The sequence below is a fragment of the Carcharhinus amblyrhynchos genome, chromosome 14, assembly GCF_965287045.1.
Source record: "Carcharhinus amblyrhynchos chromosome 14, sCarAmb.v2.hapA, whole genome shotgun sequence".
In the NCBI taxonomy this organism is placed as follows: domain Eukaryota; kingdom Metazoa; phylum Chordata; class Chondrichthyes; order Carcharhiniformes; family Carcharhinidae; genus Carcharhinus; species Carcharhinus amblyrhynchos.
In genome coordinates this window covers 54494006-54514255 of record NC_137337.1, presented here as the reverse complement: position 1 = coordinate 54514255, position 20250 = coordinate 54494006, and the positions used below count along the sequence as shown (strand labels likewise).

The 20250-nt window shown below is 41.0% G+C and overlaps 1 protein-coding gene across 8 annotated transcripts in view; it reads left to right on the top strand.

The window, feature by feature from the left end:
• g2e3 (G2/M-phase specific E3 ubiquitin protein ligase) overlaps positions 1-20250 on the top strand; it is a 289629-nt gene that overhangs the window by 234519 nt on the left and 34860 nt on the right. For all 8 annotated transcript variants that reach the window (XM_080202897.1, XM_080202898.1, XM_080202896.1 and 5 more), the window contains 2 exons: positions 461-642; positions 7857-8029. In XM_080202897.1, coding sequence (XP_080059023.1) covers positions 461-642; positions 7857-8029 — 355 coding nt within the window. The remainder of the gene's footprint in view (positions 1-460; positions 643-7856; positions 8030-20250) is intronic.

Here is a 20250-nt window from a genome sequence, read left to right as displayed (position 1 = left end):
GTCATTCCATTAAATGAGGAATTTTAGTTACAAGGAAAGGTTAGAGAAACTAGGCTTATTCTCCTTGGAGCAGAGAAGATAAAGAGGTGTTCAAAATTATGAACAATTTTGACAGGATAAAGGAGGATATTCTGCTTTCGCCCATTGGTATGTCAGTGATTAGGGGTCATAATTTCAAGACAGTCAGCAAGAGAGTTAGGAGTAAGATGAAGAGAAACTTATTTATTTGTTGGGATTTAGAATGCTCTACCAAGGAGAATGATGGAGGCAGATTCCTTAGAAGGTTTAAAAAGAGAGCTGGATGCCTATTTAAAAATGATGAATTTAGAGGGCTATGGAGATAGAATTAGAGAATGGGACTAGCTGGGTAGCTCTTCCAGGTGGTGCAGACATAATGGGCCAAATGGCCACCTTCTATGCTATAAAAAAACTATGTATTTATGTTTATTTTCTTCTATAGCTCTTAGGTGGGACTGGTATTATGAAGCAGGACGGATGATTGCAATATCAATAGTTCATGGTGGTCCATCACCAAATTTCTTCTCCACAACCCTATTTAATTGTCTAGCCTATGGTCCAGAGGTAACTGAACCAGCAGTTGAAGATGTGACACATTTTGAAGTGGCACAAAAGATCAAACAGGTAAATTCTGAATAATGCTATTTTTTAAGTGCTATTCTCAAGATGACTAATGCATCTTTACTTTGTCAAATGAAGATGAGTTCAAATCCATAATGGACTGGTAAATGAGTAAAAGCCTTTTCCTCTCTGCTGGTGTTAAGTTATCATGTGAGATGAATCCTTGTAGGTATAATCCCACAACACAGACTTTTCAATCAGGTGACACAAACCGGCATAACCTAGAGAAACCAGAGGGTACTTTTTGAGGTAATTGCGGGGTAAAGATGCTTGTGCATTAAGAGGGTTCTGAGGATGGAAGCTTTATGATGAGTTGCTTGTGTTATTGCTGACTTATGACTGCTTGATGCAAAATGCAGTTTCAAATGTAGAAAGTGTGCTATTTGCAGAACTGTCCTTCCATACCTTAGGAAGGGAAAAAACCTCTCTCGCATATTGGAGATCAGTAAGAAGTCTCACAACACCAGGTTAAAGTCCAACAGGTTTATATGGTAGCACAAGCTTGTGGAATGTCACCCCTTCTTCAATTGAGTGAGGAGTTGTGTTCATAAACAAGGCATATATAGACACAAACTCAATTTACAAAATGATTGGAATGCGAGTCTTTACAGGTAATCAAGATTTAAAGGCACAGACAATGTGTGTGGAGAGAGGGTTAAGCACAGGTTAAAGAGGTGTTAAAGAGTTCTTCATCCAGACACACGGAACAGCCATGCGGACCAAATTCGCATCCCAATATGCCAACATCTTCATGCACAGGTTTGAACAAGACCTCTTCACCACAGAGGACTTTCAACCAACATATACACTAAGTACATCGATGACATTTTCTTCCTTTGGACTCATGGCAAACAATCACTGAAACAATTATAAGATGACATCAACAAGTTCCATCCCACCATGAGACTCACCATTGGACTACTCTCCGGAATCGGTTGTATTCTTTCTTGGACACGCTCATCTCCATCAAGGACAATCACCTCAGCACTTCACTGTATCGCAAGCCCACAGATAATCTCATGATGCTCCACTTCTCCAGCTTCCAGCCTAAACATGTTAAAGAAGCCATTCCCTACGGACAAGCACTCCATATATACAGGATCTGTTCAGATGAGGATCGCACTGAAAGATGCCCTCATAAGAACAGGATATGATGCTGGACTCAACAATTGACAGCTCCAATGTGCCACAGCAAAAAACTGCACTGTCCTCAGAAGACAAACATGGGACACAGCGGACAAAGTACTCTTCATCGTCCAGTGCGTCCCCGGAGTGGAGGAGCTACGACATCTTCTCCAGAGCCTTCAACATGTCATCAGTAAAGACGAGCATCTCGCCAAGGCCATTCCCACACCCCCACCTCTTGCCTTCAAACAACCACACAACCTCAAATAGAACATTATCTGCAGCAAAGTATCCAGCCTTCAGGAGAACAGTGACTACAACACCACACAACCCTGCCACAGCAACCTCTGTAAGATGTGCGGATCATCGATATGGATGCCATCATCTCGTGAGGACACATCCACCAGGTACACAGTACATATTCTTGTGACTTAACCAATGTTGTCTACCTGATACACTGCAGGAAAGGATGTCCTGAGGCATGGTACACTGGGGATACCACGCAGACACTACAACAAGGGATGAATGAACACTGTTCGACAATCACCAGGCAGGAATGTTCTCTTCCTGTTTAGGAACACTTCAGCAGCCATGGGTATTTAGCCCCTGATCTTTGGGTAAGCGTTCTCCAAGGCAGCCTTCATGACACACGACAACGCAGAATCGCTGAGCAGAAACTGATAGTGCAGAAATTGGCTATCAGTGAGGATGGCCTCGGCCGGGATCTTGGGTTTATGTCACATTATCTGTAACCCCCATGACTTGCCCAGGCTTGCGAAATCTCAGTAACTATCCTGGCTAGAGACAATACACCCTTTTTTTTAACCTGTGCTTAATCCTCTTTCCACTCACATTGTCTGTACCTCTAAGACTTGATTATCTGTAAACTCTTGCATTCCAAACATTATCTTGTAAATTGAGTTTGTGTCTATATATGTCCTGTTTGTGAAGACAACTCCTTACTCACCTGAAGGAGGAGTGACACTCCGCAAGCTCGTGCTACCAAATAAGCCTGTTGGACTTTAACCTGGTGTTGTGAGGCTTCTTACTGTGCTTACCCCAATCCAATGCCAGTATCTCCACATCATATTGGAAATCGCCTGTCTTGGCCTGTTCAGTCCCTTATTTTAATTAGTTCCAATAGAGAAAGGGGAAATCATATCTGAGAATCCACTTAATGCTATTATGTACTCAGCAAGTTTGGCAGCAAAGTTTCTACCAACTGTCATAACCTTGAATATTATGTGGCCTGTGGAGAAGAATGATAATGTCAAGAGATGAAATGTTTCATGCACATCTGTATCTTTCTTTCAAACATTCCACTTAATCTGCAAAGTGACACTTGCACCTGACTGACTCCAATTGCTTATAAAACATAACTAATTACAATCAAGAAGGTAGGGAACATGCCATCAAATTCAGAAAAGCTGATATTTCTTAAATAAGCTGCAAATATGACAACAACCAACTAACAATGCAGTCAACAAAAAATTGTTCTAAATATGCTGTTAAATTTATTTGGCTGGCAATTTATATTCTAATGAGTTGAGAAACTTAGTAGAGGAAATAAGGTTTATAACAGAGTAAAGCCAAAAACAAATTGCAATAATTTCAACTAAACAATTTATATAAACCACATCGCAGCCTAGGAATTTAGGTCAATTGTTAGTGTAGCCACCATTTTTTATTAAAAAACTGCCTTCTGTAACTATTGTATCATTACTTAAGTTTGGATGGGATTTTAAATAAACCTCTTGAACTTAGTGGTAATAAAGTATTTTGATTCAAATATGTTTAATGAAAAGAAACATATTTAATTTCAATTTAATTTCAATTTTTCCTCATTTTTACACTTCTTGGCCATTCATAAAATGATTTGCATGTCAAGTAGATGGACATTGTCTGGTTAAGAGATGCTTCCCAAACTTTTAAGAGGTGCAAAAATGTTTATGTCTATTATTTAACTATGAATCAATGTATTTATTCTGACACTCGGTCATGTGCAACGCTATGATCAAAATTATAAAATCATTTTTAAAACAAAATACAGTAAATTATATAAACTATAAAAACTATCAAAATTACTTGATTTTGGGGACTAAAGGGTTGACGTATGTGGAGAGATTAAACAGTTTGGGCTTATACTTGCTGAAGTTTAGAAGGATGAAAGAGGATCTGATTGAGGTATATAAACTTTTAAAAGGGATTGATAAAGTAAATGTGGATCAAATGTTTCCTGTTGTGAGGCAATGTAGAACAAGAGGTCACAGGTATATGTTGAGAGGTGGTAGATTTAAAATTGAGATGAGGAGTAATGACTTCTTGCAAAAGGTGGTGAATTTATAGAACTCGCTGCCCTATAGCACAGTGGAGTCTGAATCATTGAATTGTTTCAAGGAGGATAGATAGATATATTTCGAATAAAAAAGGGATAAATGGATATGGGGAACCAGTGAGGAAATGGATTTGAGACCAGGGAGAGATCAGCCATAATCTGATTGAATGGCCAAGCAGGCACTAAGGGCTGAATTTGCCTACTTCTCCTAATTCCTATATTCTTATGTTTCCTATGTTCAGTTTGCTAGGTTTATTATGAACCTCTTTCCAGGGCCTCCTAAATAATCTGCAACACTTAATTAATTGCCCTCTCACTAATCTTCTTTAAAGATGAACATGGAGTTCTTTCAGATATTAATGGCAGTCCAAAAAAGGATCAGATAGGTTTCAACGAAAGGATTCTAAATGTTTATTTGGCTCAATTTTCAGAGCAGTGAGTGGTAGTGGGAATAGAAGAATACAAAATGTGGAGATGAAGTAATTAGACAAGATATCTAGTACAGGACAAAGTGCTGAAATGCCAAGGCAAATTATGCACTAAACCTCTATGGGAAGCATCTTGAAATATTCAGGAAAGTCAGAGGACAAAAAGGGCTATTCTTTGATGTGGAAATTGTGAATAGAGATTTACAACATGGAAACTGTTTGGCAGTGTTTAGCAACACTGTTCAAAAATGGAAAAGCATTAAATTCATCTAACTATAGATCAGCTAATGGCTACAGTATGAAATCTTGATAACTGTAATTATTGAAATTAGTTCCTATTTGGAAAGATTTGAGTTAATTAAAAGCAACCAACATGGATTTGTTAAGAAAAAAGCCATGGCATACAAATTCAAAAGACTCTGAATGAGTATTTTGATTAAAAAATTGATCTGGCATCCATCTATTAATCTATTTCCTCTTTAAAGCTGGTTAAAGGATAGAAAACAGTAGAGATAATGGATATTTTTCAAACTGGAAATTCAAGGCAATCAGAGTTGAAACAATTTCTCTTTAAAATTTAATCAAATTGAACTTTGGGTAAACGGGAACGCACAGCTTCATTTTTCAGACAGCATACAAATAGGGAGCATGGTTTATTTTAAAGAGGAAATAGATAAATAGATGGAGGCCAGATCAATTTTCATGAGTTGACACAAATACGTAAAGGGCAAAAGAGTAACTCGGGAGCGAGTAGGGCCGCTTAAGGATCAACAAGGTCATTTATGTATTGATCCACAGGAGATGGGTGAGGTTCTAAATGAATATTTCTCATTGGTATTTACTATTGAGAAAGACATGGATGTCAGGGAACTTAGGGAGATAAATAGTGATATCTTGAGGAGTGTACATATTACAGAGAAGGAGGTGCTTGAAGTCTCAAAGTGCATAAATCCCCTGATCTGCTGAAATGTATCCCAGGACATTATGGGAGGCTAGGGAGGAAATTGGGGTCTCCTAGCAGAGATATTTGAATCATCGACAATAATAGGTGAGGTGCTGAAGATTGGAGGATAGCAAATGTTGTGTCTTTGTTTAAGAAGGGCTGCAGGGAAAAGCCTGGAAACTACAGACCACTGAGCCGAAATTCTGCAGTGGGTAAGTTGTCAGAAGATATTCTGAGAGACAGGATTTACAGGCATTTAGCGAGGCAAGGATTGATTAGGGACAGTCAGCATGGTTTTGTGAGTGGAAAATCATCTCACGAATTTGAATTTTTTGAAGGGGTAACCAAGATGAGGGCAGTGAAGTCGATTGGTCAAAACATTGAATATAGGAGTTGCGATGTCTTGTTGAAGTTGTATAAGACATTGGTAAGGCCACACTTGGAATACTGTGTGCAGTTCTGATCATCCTATTGATAGAAATGATATTACTAAGCAAGAAAGCGTGCTGAAAAGATTTACTAGGATGCTTCCGAGACTTGATAGTTTGTGTTATAAGGAGAGACTGGATAGACTGGGATTTTTTTCTCTGAAGAGGCTTAGCAGTGATCTGACAGAGGTCTATAATAATGAGGGGCATAGATAAAGTAGATAGTCAACATCTTTTCCCAAAGATAGAAGAGTCTAAAACTAAAGCGCATAGGTTTAAGGTGAAAGGGGAAAGATACGAAAGTGTCCAGAGGGGCAATTTTCTCACACAGAGGGTGGTGAGTGTCTGGAACAAGCTGCCAAAGGCAGTGGTAGAGGCGGCACAATTTTGTCTTTTAAAAGACATTTAGACAGTTATATGGGTAAGATGGGTATAGAGGGATATGGGCCAAATACGGGCAATTGAGTCTAACTTTGTGGTTAAAAACTAGACGGCATGAGCAATTTGGATCAAAGGGCCTGCTTCCATGCTGCAGACCCCCATGACTCTGACTGCTCTGACACCATCTTGATAAGAAAAATGGTTGAAAATATAAAAGTTTAAAAGGAGTCGAGAAACTAGTACTTGATGTGCAAAAAAATTATAAAATTCAAGACAGTTGAGCAAGTCGATATGGCTATAAAATAATATTGAACCATGGGTAAATTTGAACTCAGTGTCAGCTCTGCTTTCTTGTTCATAAACCGTGCAAATCACTTGGTTGGCCTGCAGTGAAGACATTGTTCAGTTTTGGGAGCTTATCTTACAAATCACTACTGAAGAGCTTAAAATAATATTCATAAAGAAAAGAATGGATTTAATGAGACTAAAACCTTCAAATCCCATTGGATCTGATAGACTTGTCCTAGGGTTTTAAGAGATAACCACAGAGAGAGTAGATACATTGGTTTTGATCTCCCAGAGCTCCCTAAATTCTGGAATGGTTCATTTTGATTGTAAGGTTGCAAATGTGAACCTGTTGCGCAAGTAAGGGGAGGAAAAATGTGAGAATCTAGCAAATGTTGGTCTGCAGATGAATTTGAAAATCTTTGTGCGTGATTCACAAAGTTAACATGCAAGTATACCAAGCAATTAAAGCAAATTTATACTAGTCTTTCTTGCAAGGTAATTTATATATAATAGCAATGCAATTATTTGAGGCTTTGATGAAACCTCACTGAAAGTTCTCTGTACAGTTTTGTTCTCATTACCTAAGGAGGGATATTTTTGCCTTTTGAAGTGATGCATTGTAGCTTCAGTAAAATGATTCCTCAGCTCAGAAGAGAGATTGAGCCGAATGGACATAGACTTTCCAGTTGAAAGGTAATCAAATTATTTAGTTTTTAAGAGACTTGACTGGGTAGATGCTCAGAGACTATTTTCTCCTGAGCAGAGAGAGTAAAGAACTAGGGATCATAGTCTCACAATAAGTTAGAACTGAGATGAAAAATTTCTTCACTCAGAAGTTTGTGAATCTTGTTCTCCCCGTGTCTGCATGTGTTTCCTCCGGGTGCTCTGGTTTCTTCGCACAGTCCAAAGATATGCAGATTAGGTGGTTTGGCCTTTCGTGTCAGGGGGACTAGTAAGGTAAATGCACGTGGTTATGGGGGTAGGGTGTGGTTGGGATTGTGGTTGGTGCAGACTCAATGGGCCTCCTTCTGCGCTGTAGGACTCTGTTATTCTATGCGAACTCCAGAGTAACTTGGACCAACAGTGATAAAGTATATTCATGGCAAAGACTTTTTGACACTGAAATAATCAAAAATTATGGGGATTGGAGGAAAGTAGACATAGAAGATGAAACGTGATTTTTTGAATGGCAGAGCAGGCTGCATCATCCCCAAAGGGAGGGGGTGTCGACAGTTTTTCTGGAATCCCCAGTGTATGTTTTAATTATAACATATGACCATCTATTTCAGATAAAAGAATCCTCAACTTTGGAAGAGTTGAAATTAGCGGTCAGTAAAAACACTGACTACCTTTCCATTGCTGGATGCTTAAGACCAGTATGGTCACTGGATGATAAAGAAATGTTGGTAAAGGATGTGTTGATATTCCATGTGATCAGTCGAGTTCGTTCTCCTTTTGAAAGGTTTGCCTTTATGTATTGTCCTTGTACAAAGTGTGTCTGTCTACTTTAATCACTGCAACTGTTTGTGTAAATATTTTACCTTTGGTCAATGTCATTAGTTCTTTTACAAATTTTGCATTTAATATTTAATTATTTTCAATCATGGGATGTGTGCAACACTGACAAAACTGGCATTTATTGCCATCCCTAATTAGCCTTTAGAAAGTATGGTGAGCCATCTTTTTGAACCACAGCAGTTGGCGTAGTGAAAGTGTTATGCTGGCACTGTTAGGTAGGGGAATCCAGAATTTTGACCCAATGACGATGAAGGAATGACAATGTGGTTCCAAATCAGGACAGTGTGAGACTTGGATGTTGGTGGTATTCCCATGGACCTGCAGCTCTTGTCCTAGGCAGTCAAAATTACAGATTTGGGATGTTGAAGAAGCTTTAGCAAGTGGAAATTTAAGCTCCATTCTGTGTTTTTATATTTGTCATTGGAAATTATTTTTTATAACTCTTTTATGCGTCAAGCACAGTGGCTAGCGCTACAGCCTCATAGTGCTGGGGCCTGGGTTCAGTTCTGGACTTGGGCGACTGTGTGGAGTTTGCATGTTTTCCCTATGTCTGCATGGGTTTCCTCCGGGTGCTCCTGTTTCCTTCCACAGTCCAAAGATGTGCAGGTTAAGTGGATTGGCCATGCTAAATTGCATGGCCTTAGTGTCCAAAGATGTGTATGGGAGAGTAGCAGGGTAAATGCATGGATGTAGGCCTGGGTAAAATACTTCATTGGAGAGTTGGTGCATACTCAATGGGCCCAATGGCCTCCTCCTGCATTGTAGGGATTTTATAATTCTAAGCAAAAAGAGATAATTGCCCAATTGGAAGTTCCTTTTGAGTGCATTTTTTAAAACACTGTATGTTTGAATTGACCGTGAAAGACCTTACCACTAGTTCTCGTACAATCTTATATGTGTTGTTAGCTCTTGTGGAAATGAAAATCCAGCCTCTTCCGTTCATCATTCTTCATATTCAAATGCGGTAATTTTTTTTTCATCTGGGAGTTGGACATCATCTGGAAGAAGGTTTCCTTTCCGCCAACTTCAGTTGAGCGCTTGAATTGTGGATTTCCCTGCTAGTTTTGGATGGACTTGCTGTATCTGTTGGCCCTGTGATTTTTGGCTTAGTGCTGCATGCATTCATTTTGTTTTAGATAGCCACTGTATGTTAAGCTTGTGGAAGAGAAATTGTGTTTGAAGATCTGAGACTGCAAATCCAAGTATTTTGGGGCAATCCAGTTAGGGACCAATAACATTTTGTTTAAAATAGACAACTTTGAGATTCAAGACACTTAAGGGAATAAAGCACGAGTTTTGAACAAACAGAAACAAACATTCCTATATGAGGACAGAAAGGTAAAACAGTTGAAAATTATAAGAGGTTAATACAAGGTACTTGTGAATTAACAGATTAGTTGTACTGCCCATAAATGGTAGATGTGACCAAGATAGATTCCAGAGATTTCTCAACAACCTGGTCAGATACCAGCAAACACTGAAACAACCAATCTTATTGAAACTCATGAACGATTCCAATCTTCATCTTCAAAGATTCCCTCTTGGGAATTCTCTCCAAGTATCGGTCTAATTAGGACTGTTTCAACAACTTGGTGTTGTTGTACAATCAAATCAACTGTGATCTTATTGAATGATTGAAAGATCAGTGGGCTGAATGATCCACTCTTCCTATTTCATTTGATTCTTATGGAATATCATGAGTAATATTACACTTGATTACGCTGCAGGAAATTAACTTCTCTTGGTGTTAACCCAGTCTTCTGCCCTTAACACTGCTGAAAGGTCTGCAGAACACCCAGAGAAGCAGTGAAATTGGGTAGAAATCTGGGAAGAAGGATGTTTGAGAATCATTATATCTCAAATCATATTTTCTCCAGTATTGGTGGCCTTGCGTGGCAGTTTCCATTCAAATGTGCGAACAATTACTGCTTTCTGTGCAAATATATCAAATCAGAAGGAACTCGGGGTCTGACCTACTTTGCATTTAGTTTTTATCATGAGCCTTTCCAATTTATGAGTGATGGACCAAACAGGTAGTGAACATGTGGGTCTTTCATGTTTATATTTTAAATAGACATTTCGACTCCAGAGGGTTGAAAAAGTTTTCCTGTGTAGATGGCTAATTGAAGAGTTTATAGCCAGAAAATGATTGATGATTTCAAGAACTGGTAAAAGATTCTAATTTTACCAATCTCATGAGGCAATTGTATATGTTGTAACTATGAGAAATTACAGTTGAAAGCAAAGTTGAACTTGATATTGTGGACAACATCGAGGGAATTCAAAATAAAAGCAAAATACTGCAGGTGTTGGAAATCTGAACAAGAACTGAAAATGCTGGAAAAACATAAGAACATAAGAAAAAGGAACAGGAGTAGGCCATCTAGCCCTTTGAGCCTGCCCCGCCATTCAATAAGATCATGGCTGATCTGAAGTGAATCAGTTCCACTTTCCCGTTTTCTCCCCATAACCCTTAATTCCCTTGTCTATCAGAAACCTATGTACCCGTGACTTAAATATATTCAGTGAGGTGGCCTCCACCACTTCGATGGGCAGAGAATTCCAGAGATTCGCCACCCTTTGAGTGAAGAAGTTCCTCCTCAACTCCATTCTAAACTGCCTCCCCCTTATTTTGAGGCTGTGCCCTCTAGTTCTGCTATCCTTTCTAAGCTGGAAGAATCTCACTGCCTCTACCCTATCTAGCCCCTTCATTATCTTGTAAGTCTCTATAAGATCCCCCCTCAGCCTTCTAAACTCTAATGAGTACAGACCCAGTCTATCCAATCTCTCTTCATAAGCTAACCCCTTCATCTCCAATATCAGCCTGGTGAACCTTCTCTGCACTCCCTCCAAGGCCAATATATCCTTTCTCAAATACGGAGACCAAAACTGCACACAGTACTCCAGTTGCGGCCTCACCAGTGTCCTGTATAGTTGCAGCAAGACCTCCCTACTTTTATATTCAATCCCCCTTGCTATAAAGGCCAACATTCCATTCGCCTTCTTGATCACCTGCTGCACCTGCAGACTGGGTTTTTGCGATTCGTGCACAAGAACCCCCAGGTCCCTCTGCACTGTAGCGTGCTGCAGCTTTTCACCCTTTAAATAATAATCCCTCCTACTATTATTTCTATCAAAGTGGATAATCTCACATTTGCTAACGTTGTACTCCATCTGCCAGGTCCTCGCCCATTCACTCAGCCTATCCAGATCTCTCTGCAGACTTTCCGCGCCTTCCACGCAATTTGCTTTTCCACTATCTTCGTGTCATCAGCAAATTTTGTTACCCTACACTCGGTCCCCTCCTCCAGATCGTCTATGTAAATAGTAAACAGTTGAGGCCCCAGCACCGATCCCTGCAACACTCCACTAGTCACCAACTGCCAAGCAGAAAAGCACCCATTGATTCCAACTCTCTGCTTCCTGTTAGATAACCAATCCTCAATCCACGCTAACACCTTACCCCCAACTCCGTGCATCCTAACCTTCTGCAGCAACCTTTTGTGAGGCATCTTATCGAACGCTTTCTGGAAATCTAAAAACACCACGTCATTGTTACCCCTCTGTCTACCGCACTAGTCACATCCTCATAGAAATCCAATAAATTTGTTAAACATGACTTCCCCTTCACGAATCCATGCTGTGTCTGCTTGATCAAACCGTTCTTTTCAAGGTGTCTTGCTATTTCTTCTTTGATGATGGATTCTAGCATTTTTCCAACTACGGACATTAAGCTAACCGGCCTATAATTCCCTGCCTTTTGTCTGCTGCCTTTTTTAAACAGCAGCGTAACATTAGCTGTTTTCCAATCTTTTGGCACTTTCTCAGAGTCCAGCGAATTTTGATAAATAATTACTAAGGCATCTTCCATCACCTCTGCCATTTCTTTCAGAACCCTGGGATCGCATTCCATCCAGTCCCGGGGATTTGTCTACCTTCAGTCTCATTAGTCTATCAAGCACTACCTCTCTAGTGACAGTAATTGCATTAAGGACCTCATCTCCTACCATCCTTCTATAATATTCGGCAAGCTATCTGTGTCCTCCTTCGTGAAGACCGACACAAAAATCTTATTTAAAGCCTCAGCCATTTCCTCGTTACCCACCGTTAAATCCCTCCTCTCGTCCTCCAAGGGGCCAACATTCACTCTAGCCAGTCTCTTCCTCTTTATATATTTGTAAAAACTTTTACTATCATTTTTTATATTTAGAGCTAGTTTAGTTTAGTTAAGCTTCATACTCTAACTCAGCAGGACTGGCAGTATCTGTTGAGAGAAAAACAGCATTTTTGTTTTGAATTCAGTATGACTGCTTTTGTAACTGGAGAGAGTTGAAAAGTTGAAATGTGATGGATTTTATGCTGTTGAAAAGGGGAGGGTGGAACAAGATAGAAGGTCAGAATAGGTTAGAGATCAAGAGAGTTTCAATGACAAAGATGTAATTGAACACCAGACAAAGTGGTGATGGTGGTATTCAAGACAAAAAGTTTGGTCCAGAGTAGGTTTGAATAACACAATAAATGCCAGCACTATCTGAAAGCAAAATAACTTAATCTGGTGACCACATTACAGGAAGGATGTGGATGAGGTGTTGACATAATATTGAGTTCAAAAACTGTGAACACTGTCCTCCATGTTGAGTTCTGACCTACTGCCTCCACAAACTGTCAGCCTATATGTTCTCATGTTTTTGTGTTCAGACAGTGCTGAACCTTTTTTTGCTATGGACACATGCTGCTTTGCTGCTTTCAGACAGTCGTGACCTCCACATGTGCCACCAGGCTTGATTGAGTTCTTCCAGAATTTTCTGGAGTCAAAGCACAACAAAATCTCCTTAGTGACAGAATATTGATTTTATCTTACTTGTATGATGGTTCATACATCTCCTGTGAACCCAATATAATTCAGTCACAACCTCTCTGTAATATGTATATAGAATTCTCACCGAACAAGTTTGGGCATCGTCTCACCTTTCCCCAAAGAGTAAAAAGTCTCATAACACCAGGTTAAAATCCAACAGGTTTATTTAGAATCATGAGCTTTCAGAACGCTGCTCCTTCATCAGGTGTGTGGAGGGGTGGGTTCACAAACGCGGTATATATAGAGGGAGACACAATTGCAAGATAATGGTTGGAATGCGACTCTTTACAGTAATCAAATCTTTACAGGTACAGACAGTGCAAGTGGAGAGAGGGATAATCACAAGTTAGAGGTGTGAATTGTCTCTACTAGGACAGTGAGTAGGATTTTGCAAGTCCAGGCTTAATGGTGGGAGTTATATGTAGTGTGACATGAACCCAAGATCCCAGTTGAGGCAGTACTCATGCACGTGGAATTTTCCTATCAGTTTCTGCTCGACGATTCTGCATTGTCATGTGTGGCTTAGAGGCTACCTTGGAATATGCTTACTTGAAGATCAGAGGCTGAATGACCTCGACTGCTGAAGAGTTCTGTGACTGGAGGAGAACACTCCTGCCTGGTGGATTGTCGCGTGGTGTCCGTTCACCCGTTGTCATCGCGTCTGCATGGTCTTGCCAATGTACCATTCTGCAGGACATCCTTTCTCATGGATATGTACCATGTACCTGGTGGGTGGTGTTCTCACACGTCATGGTGGTATCCTTGTCGCTGATTGGCATATGTTGCAGAGGTTGCCGTGGCAGGCTTGTGTAGTGTTGTGGTTACTGTTCTCCTGAAGTCTGGGTAGTTTGCTAATGTTGTGTGATTGTTTGTGCAAATAGTGAGGGTGTGGGAGTGGCCTTGGCGAGATGTTAGTCTTCATCGATGACATGTTGAAAGCTCCGAAGAAGATGTCGTAGTTTCTCTGCTCTGGGGCAGTATTGGATGACAAATGGTACTCTGTCGGTTATCCCGTGTTTGTCTTTTGAAGAAACTATCGATCGATGAGTCTAGTGCCATATCCCGTACTTACAAGGACATCTTTCAGCATCTGTAGGTGTCTATTGAGTTTCTCTTCGTTTGAGCAGATCCTGTATATATGGAGGGCTTGTCCGTAGGGGATGGTTTCTTTAACGTGTTTAGGCTGGAAGCTGGAGAAGTGGAGGATTGTGAGGTTATCCGTGGGCTTGCAGTAAAGTGAAGTGCAGAGGTGACCATCCTTGATAGAGATGTGTGTGTCCAAGAATGCAACCAATTCTGGAGAGTAGTCCATGATTAGGCTGATGGTGGAATGGAACTTGTTGAAGTCATAATTGTTTCAGTGATTCTTCGCCGTGAGTCCAAAGGAAGAAAATGTTGTCAATGTATCCAGTGTACAGTGTCAGTTGAAGGTCCTGTGCAATAAAGAGGCCTTGTTTGAACTTGTACATGAAAATGTTGGTGCATTGAGGTGCGAATCTGGTTGCCATGGCTGTTCCATGTATTTGGATGAAGAGCTGGTTGTCGAAGACTTTGTGGTTCAGTATGAAGCGGATGAGTTGTAACATTGTACCTGGAGATTGGCAATTGTCAATGTTGAGTACTGAGGCTGCTGCAGCAATGCTGTCATCATGGGGGATGCTGGTGTAGAGTGCCGAGATGTCCATTGTGACGAGGAGTGGTCCTGATTCAACTGGTCCATGGGTGCTGGGTTTCTGTAAAAGTCTGTAGAGTCACAACAGAAGCTGGGGCTTTCTTGTATGATGGGTTTCAGGATGCCCTCAACGTAGCCAGAGAGATTCTCACACAGGATCCCTTTTGCCTGATACAATGGGATGGCTGAGTGTGTTGGCCTTGTGTATCTTCGGGAGGTAGTGGAGACCTCCAATGCGGGAAGTACGTGGGATGAGAGCACGGAAGTTGCTCTGAAGGTCCGGATCAATGGTCTTGATCCATCTGTTGAGTCGGTGGATGTGTTCTTTAGTCGGATCTACAGGTAACTGTCTGTAGTGTTCTAATTGTTCGCTTGTTGGTACATTTCTTTGCAGTAATCCCTTCTGTTCAGGATGATGGTGGCCCCTTTTTTTGATGACAGTGTTGCATTGTGCTTGGGTGATGTTTCGGGGCTGTCTTGTGAGTGCAGCTGATGAATCTGGCATTGCTACATCTCCTGACAGCTTGAGCATACATGTCGAGTTGAGGGCAGCGGCTCTTTTGACTCTTTCTCCTTAGGTTGCTGCACCACAGATCTCTCTGCCAGCTGTTCCGTTTCGTTGGTTGTCCCGTTGGGTTCAATTTCGGAGCGCTGTTCCTTCGTCAGGTGAATGGAGATGTGGGTTCACAAACACGGCATATATATACAGGGACACAATTGCAAGTTAGTAGTTGGAATGCAAGTCTTTACAGGTAATCAATTCTTTACAGATACAGACAGTGCGTGTGAAGAGAGGGATAATCACAGGTTAAAGAGATGTGAGTTGTCTCAAGTCAAGACAGTGAATAGGATTTTGCAAACCCAGGCCTAATGGTGACGGTTGTACGTGGTGTGACATGAACGCAAGATCCCAGTTGTGGCCATCCTTATGCATGCAGAACTTGGCTATCAGTTTCTGCTTGGCAATTCTGCATTGTCATGTGTCTTGGAGGCCGCCTTGGAGAATATGATTCCAAATAAACCTGTTGGACTTGAACCTAGTGTTGTGAGACTTCTTACTGTGCCCATCCCAGACTAATGCTGGCATCTCCACATCATAGCCCAAATAATATGAGGAATTGGGAGCAGTTATAAATTTTTCAGTCCTTTGAGCGTGCATAATACAATCATTACTGAATGTTTACCTAAACACCACTTCCTTTCTTGTTTCTCATCTCCCTTCATTCCCTGTGAGACTTCTAAAAAAGTGTGTTGATCTCCATCTTCAGTATACTAATAAGGGTCAATAACATTGAAGAGCTAAATGTGTGGCTCAAACGTTGATGTAGGAGAAATGAGTTAAAATTCAGGGACATTGGAACCAGTATTGGGGAAGGAGAGAGCTGTTCTGATGGGACATTCTTCACTTGAATCATGCTGGTACTAGAGTCCTGGAGAATCGCATAACTAGGGTTATAAATGGATATAGTAATTCCGGGAGGATCCAGTTGCTTGGAAAATTGGAAAATCGGAAAATCGGAAAATCAAAATTGAAGAAGAAAGTAGGGATGCAGGTTAATAATGAGGCGGATTATTACCAGAAAATAAAAGGAAGGGACAGAATGTGTGAACATAATTTTATAACAAGGATTTATACAAGAGTAGGGAAAATTGATAATAGAACAAACTTAAAGGCTTTATGTCTGAATACACGAAGCATTTGGAACAGAAGGCATATAAGACATTTGCTTTTATCAGTCATGGCATAGAGTATAAGAATAAGGAGGTAATGTTGGTGCTGTGCAGAATGTTGGTTAGGCCATAGTTGGAGGACTGTGTGTAGTTCTGGTCACCTCACAATAGGAAGAATGTGATAGCATGAGTGGGGTACAGTGGAGGCTTGGAAAGCAGGATGTCGCTTGGAATGGAGCACTTGAGCTAAAAAGAGAGACTGTATAGGCTTGGATTGTTTTCTTTAGTCATGATGTAGAGATGCTGGTGTTGTACTGAGGTAAACACAGTAAGAAGTCTCACAACCCCATCAGTCTTGCAGCAGACACAGAGAAGGACTTTAACCTGGTGTTGTTTTCTTTAGAGCAGAGAAGACTGAGAGGGGGTGGGGCCGACATGATTAAGGTACATAAGATTATGAGGGATATGGACAGAGTGAATAGGAAACAGCTGTTCCCCTTGGTGGAGAGGGGCATGGTTTCAGGGTAAGGAGCAGGAGATTCAGAGGGGATTTGAGAAAATGTTATTTTACTCAGAGTCTGGTGAGAATCAGGAATGCACTGCCCAGGAAAGTAGTGGAGGTTGGAAACCTTACAACCTTTAAAAAGTATTTGCACAAGCACTCGAAATATCACAACATTCAGGAATATGGGACAAGTGCTGGAAAATGGGATTCGCACAGCTTTAGTTATTGTCGGTGTAGACGTGATGGGCCGAAGGGCCTTTTCTGCACTGTGGAACTCTATGACTAAAATAAATGAGTTAACAGCCCAAATGGAGACGAAACGGTATGATTTGGTGGCAATTATTGAGACATGGTTACAAGGACAGCAGGACTGGGAATGGTTTTCATATTTCGGAAGGATAGACAGAAAGGGAAAGGAGGTGGTCTAGTTTTGCTAGTGAAGAAGAGATCAATGCTGTGGTGAGAAATTATATAAGTACTGGAGATCAAAATGTGGAATCAGTGTAGGTAGAAATAAGAAATAGCAAAGGAAAGAAATCCCTAATGGGAAGTAATCTAAAGGTCCCCAAACTAGTTCTGCAGTGGGGCACAATATAAACCAGGAAATACTGGGTGCTTGTAAGAAAGGTATAGCAATAATAATGAGTGATTTTAATATCCAAATAGACTGGATTAATCAAATTGGCAAGGGTAACCTCAAGGGAGAGTTAATTGAATGTATTAGAGATTGTTTCTTTGAGCAATATTTTGTGAAACCAACATGAAGCTTGCTATTCTGAATTTGGTATTGTGTAACAAGCAGAGGTTAATTAATGACCTTGTCGTTAAGGATTCTCTGGGGGAGAGTGATCATAGTATGGTAGAATTCTAAGTTTAGTTTGTGGGCGAGAAACTAGAAAAAGTGGTTAGTACTGCCGACTCACAGCGCCAAGGACCCGGGCTCAATTCTGGCCTTAGGTGTCTGTGGAGTTTGTACTTTCTCCCCGTGTCTGCGTGGGTATTTTCCAGGCACTTTTGGTTTTCTCCCACAACCCAAAGATATGCAGATTAGGTGAACTGGTCATGCTAAATTGTACTTCAGTGTCCCAGGATGTGTAGGTTAGGCGCCTTAGCGGGTTAAATACATGGAGTTCAGGAAAAGGCCTGGGTGGGATTCTTTGTTGAAGCATCAATGCAGATTTGATGGGCCAAATGGTCTCTGTATACACTGCAGGGAATCTATGACCAGGGCACTGCACAGTGACTTTGATAGGATCGTACTGTAGGCCCCGAAATAGACAGGGAAATTGAGGAGCCAATATGTAAGGTGATTACGGATAGCACCAAGAAAAATAGGATGGTAGCAGTAGGGGACTTTAACTTTCTCAACATTGACTGGAACAGCCACAGCATTAGGGGCTTGGATGGAGAAAAATTTGTTGAGTGTATTCAGGAGGAATTTCTCATTCAGTGTGTAAGTGGCCTCTGGAAAATGAGACTGGAGAAGTAGTTTTGGGGGACAAAGGAATGGCAGAGGATCTGTTTGGGTACTTTATATTAGTCTTCATAGTGGAAGACACCCATAACATAACAGGACTTGGAGAGTCAGGCATTAGAGGTTGTGACCATCACTAAGGAGAAAGTGCTAGGGAAGCTGGAAAGTCTGAAGTGGATAATTCATCCAGACTGGATGGATTACACCCCAAGGTTCTAAAGGAGATTGTGGAGGCATTGCTGGTGATCTTTCAGGAATTACTGGAATCAGCGGGGGCCCAGAAGACTGGGAAGAGGCTAATATAAGAAGGGAGGGAGGCAGAAAATGAGAATTTATAGGCCACTGTACTTGGAGTACTTGGAAATGCATGGTAAAATAGGGCTGGGTCAGCATGGCTTCATCGAAGGGAGGAATACAATGTGGGACAGTATGAGGGTATGCAGTTTGGGAGGAAGAGTAGAGGGTTAGACTATTTTCTAGATGGGAAAAGGCTTCAGAAATCTGAAGCACAAAGGGACTTGCGGGTCCTAGTTCAGGACTCTCTTAAAGTTGACATGCTGATTCGGTTGGCAGTTAGGAAGGTAAATTCAATGTTCGCATTCATTTCTAAAGGGCTTGAATACAAGAGCAGGGATGTACTGCTGAGGCTGTATAAGGCTCTGGTCAGACCCCATTTGGACCACTATGAGAAGTTTTGGGCACATATCTAAGGAAGGATGGGCTAGCCTTGGAGGTGATCCAGAGGAGGTTCACAAGAATGATCTCAGGAATCAAAGGTCTGTCATATGAGGAGTGTTTGCGGAGTCTGGGTCTATACTCAATGGAGTTTAGAGAAGAGATCTAATTGAAACTTACAGAATAACGAGAGGCCTAGAGTGGATGTGGCGAGGATGTTTGCACTATGGGAGAGACTAGAACTTGAGGACACAATCTCAGAGTGAAGGAACACTCCTTTAAAACTGAGATGAGGAGGAATTTCTTCAGCCAGAGAGTGATGAATCTGTGGAATTCATTGCCAGAGGGCTGTGGAACTCAGGACTTCGAGTGTTTTAAAGGCAGAGTAAATTAGATTCTTGATCAATAAGGGAATCGAGGGTTATCAAGGCAGGAGAATGGGGATGAGAATCATATCAGTCATGATTGAATGTCAGATCAGACTCGATAGGCTGCATTGCCTGTTTCTGCTCCTATATTTTATGGTATTATGGCCTGATTAGAGAGGGGGCAAAACTTGGCCTCTTTTTCGGAAATAAGGAAGGGCAGGTGACAGAAGTGTTAGTGAAGGATCACTTTGGGACCAGTGACCATAATTCCATTAGTTTTAAGATAGCTATGGCGAATAATAGGTCTAGCCCAAAAGTTAAAATTATAAATTGGGGCAAGGCCCCAATTTTGATGGTGTTAGACAGGATTTTTCAATTGAGGGAGTCTGTTGGCAGGCAAAGGGATGTCTGGTAAGTGGCAGGCTTTCAAACGTGTGTTAACCAGCGTTCAGGGTAAGCGTATTCTTTATAGAGTGAAGGGCCCTGGATGACTGGGATATTGAGGCCCTGATTCGGAAAAGAAGGAAGCATATGACATGTATAGACATCTGGGATCAAGTGGATCCCTTAAAGAGTATAGTGGGCGGTGGAGTAGAGTTAAGAGAGAAATCAAAAAGGGGACACGTGATTGCTTTGGCAGGTAAGGCGATGGAAAATCCAAAGAGCTTTTACAAATACATAAAGGGCAAAAGAGTTATTCGGGAGAGAATAGAGCCATTTAAGATCAACAAGATCATCTATGTGCAGATCCACATGGGATGGATGAAATTCTAAATAACTATTTACTACTGAGAAAGCCACGGATGTTAGGGAATTTGGGAAAATAAATAGTGTTGTCTTGAGGAGTGTACATATTATGGAGAAGATGGTCCTGGAAGTCTTAAAGCACATCAAGGTAGATAAATCCCCAGGACCTGATGAAGTTTATTCCAGCATGTTGAG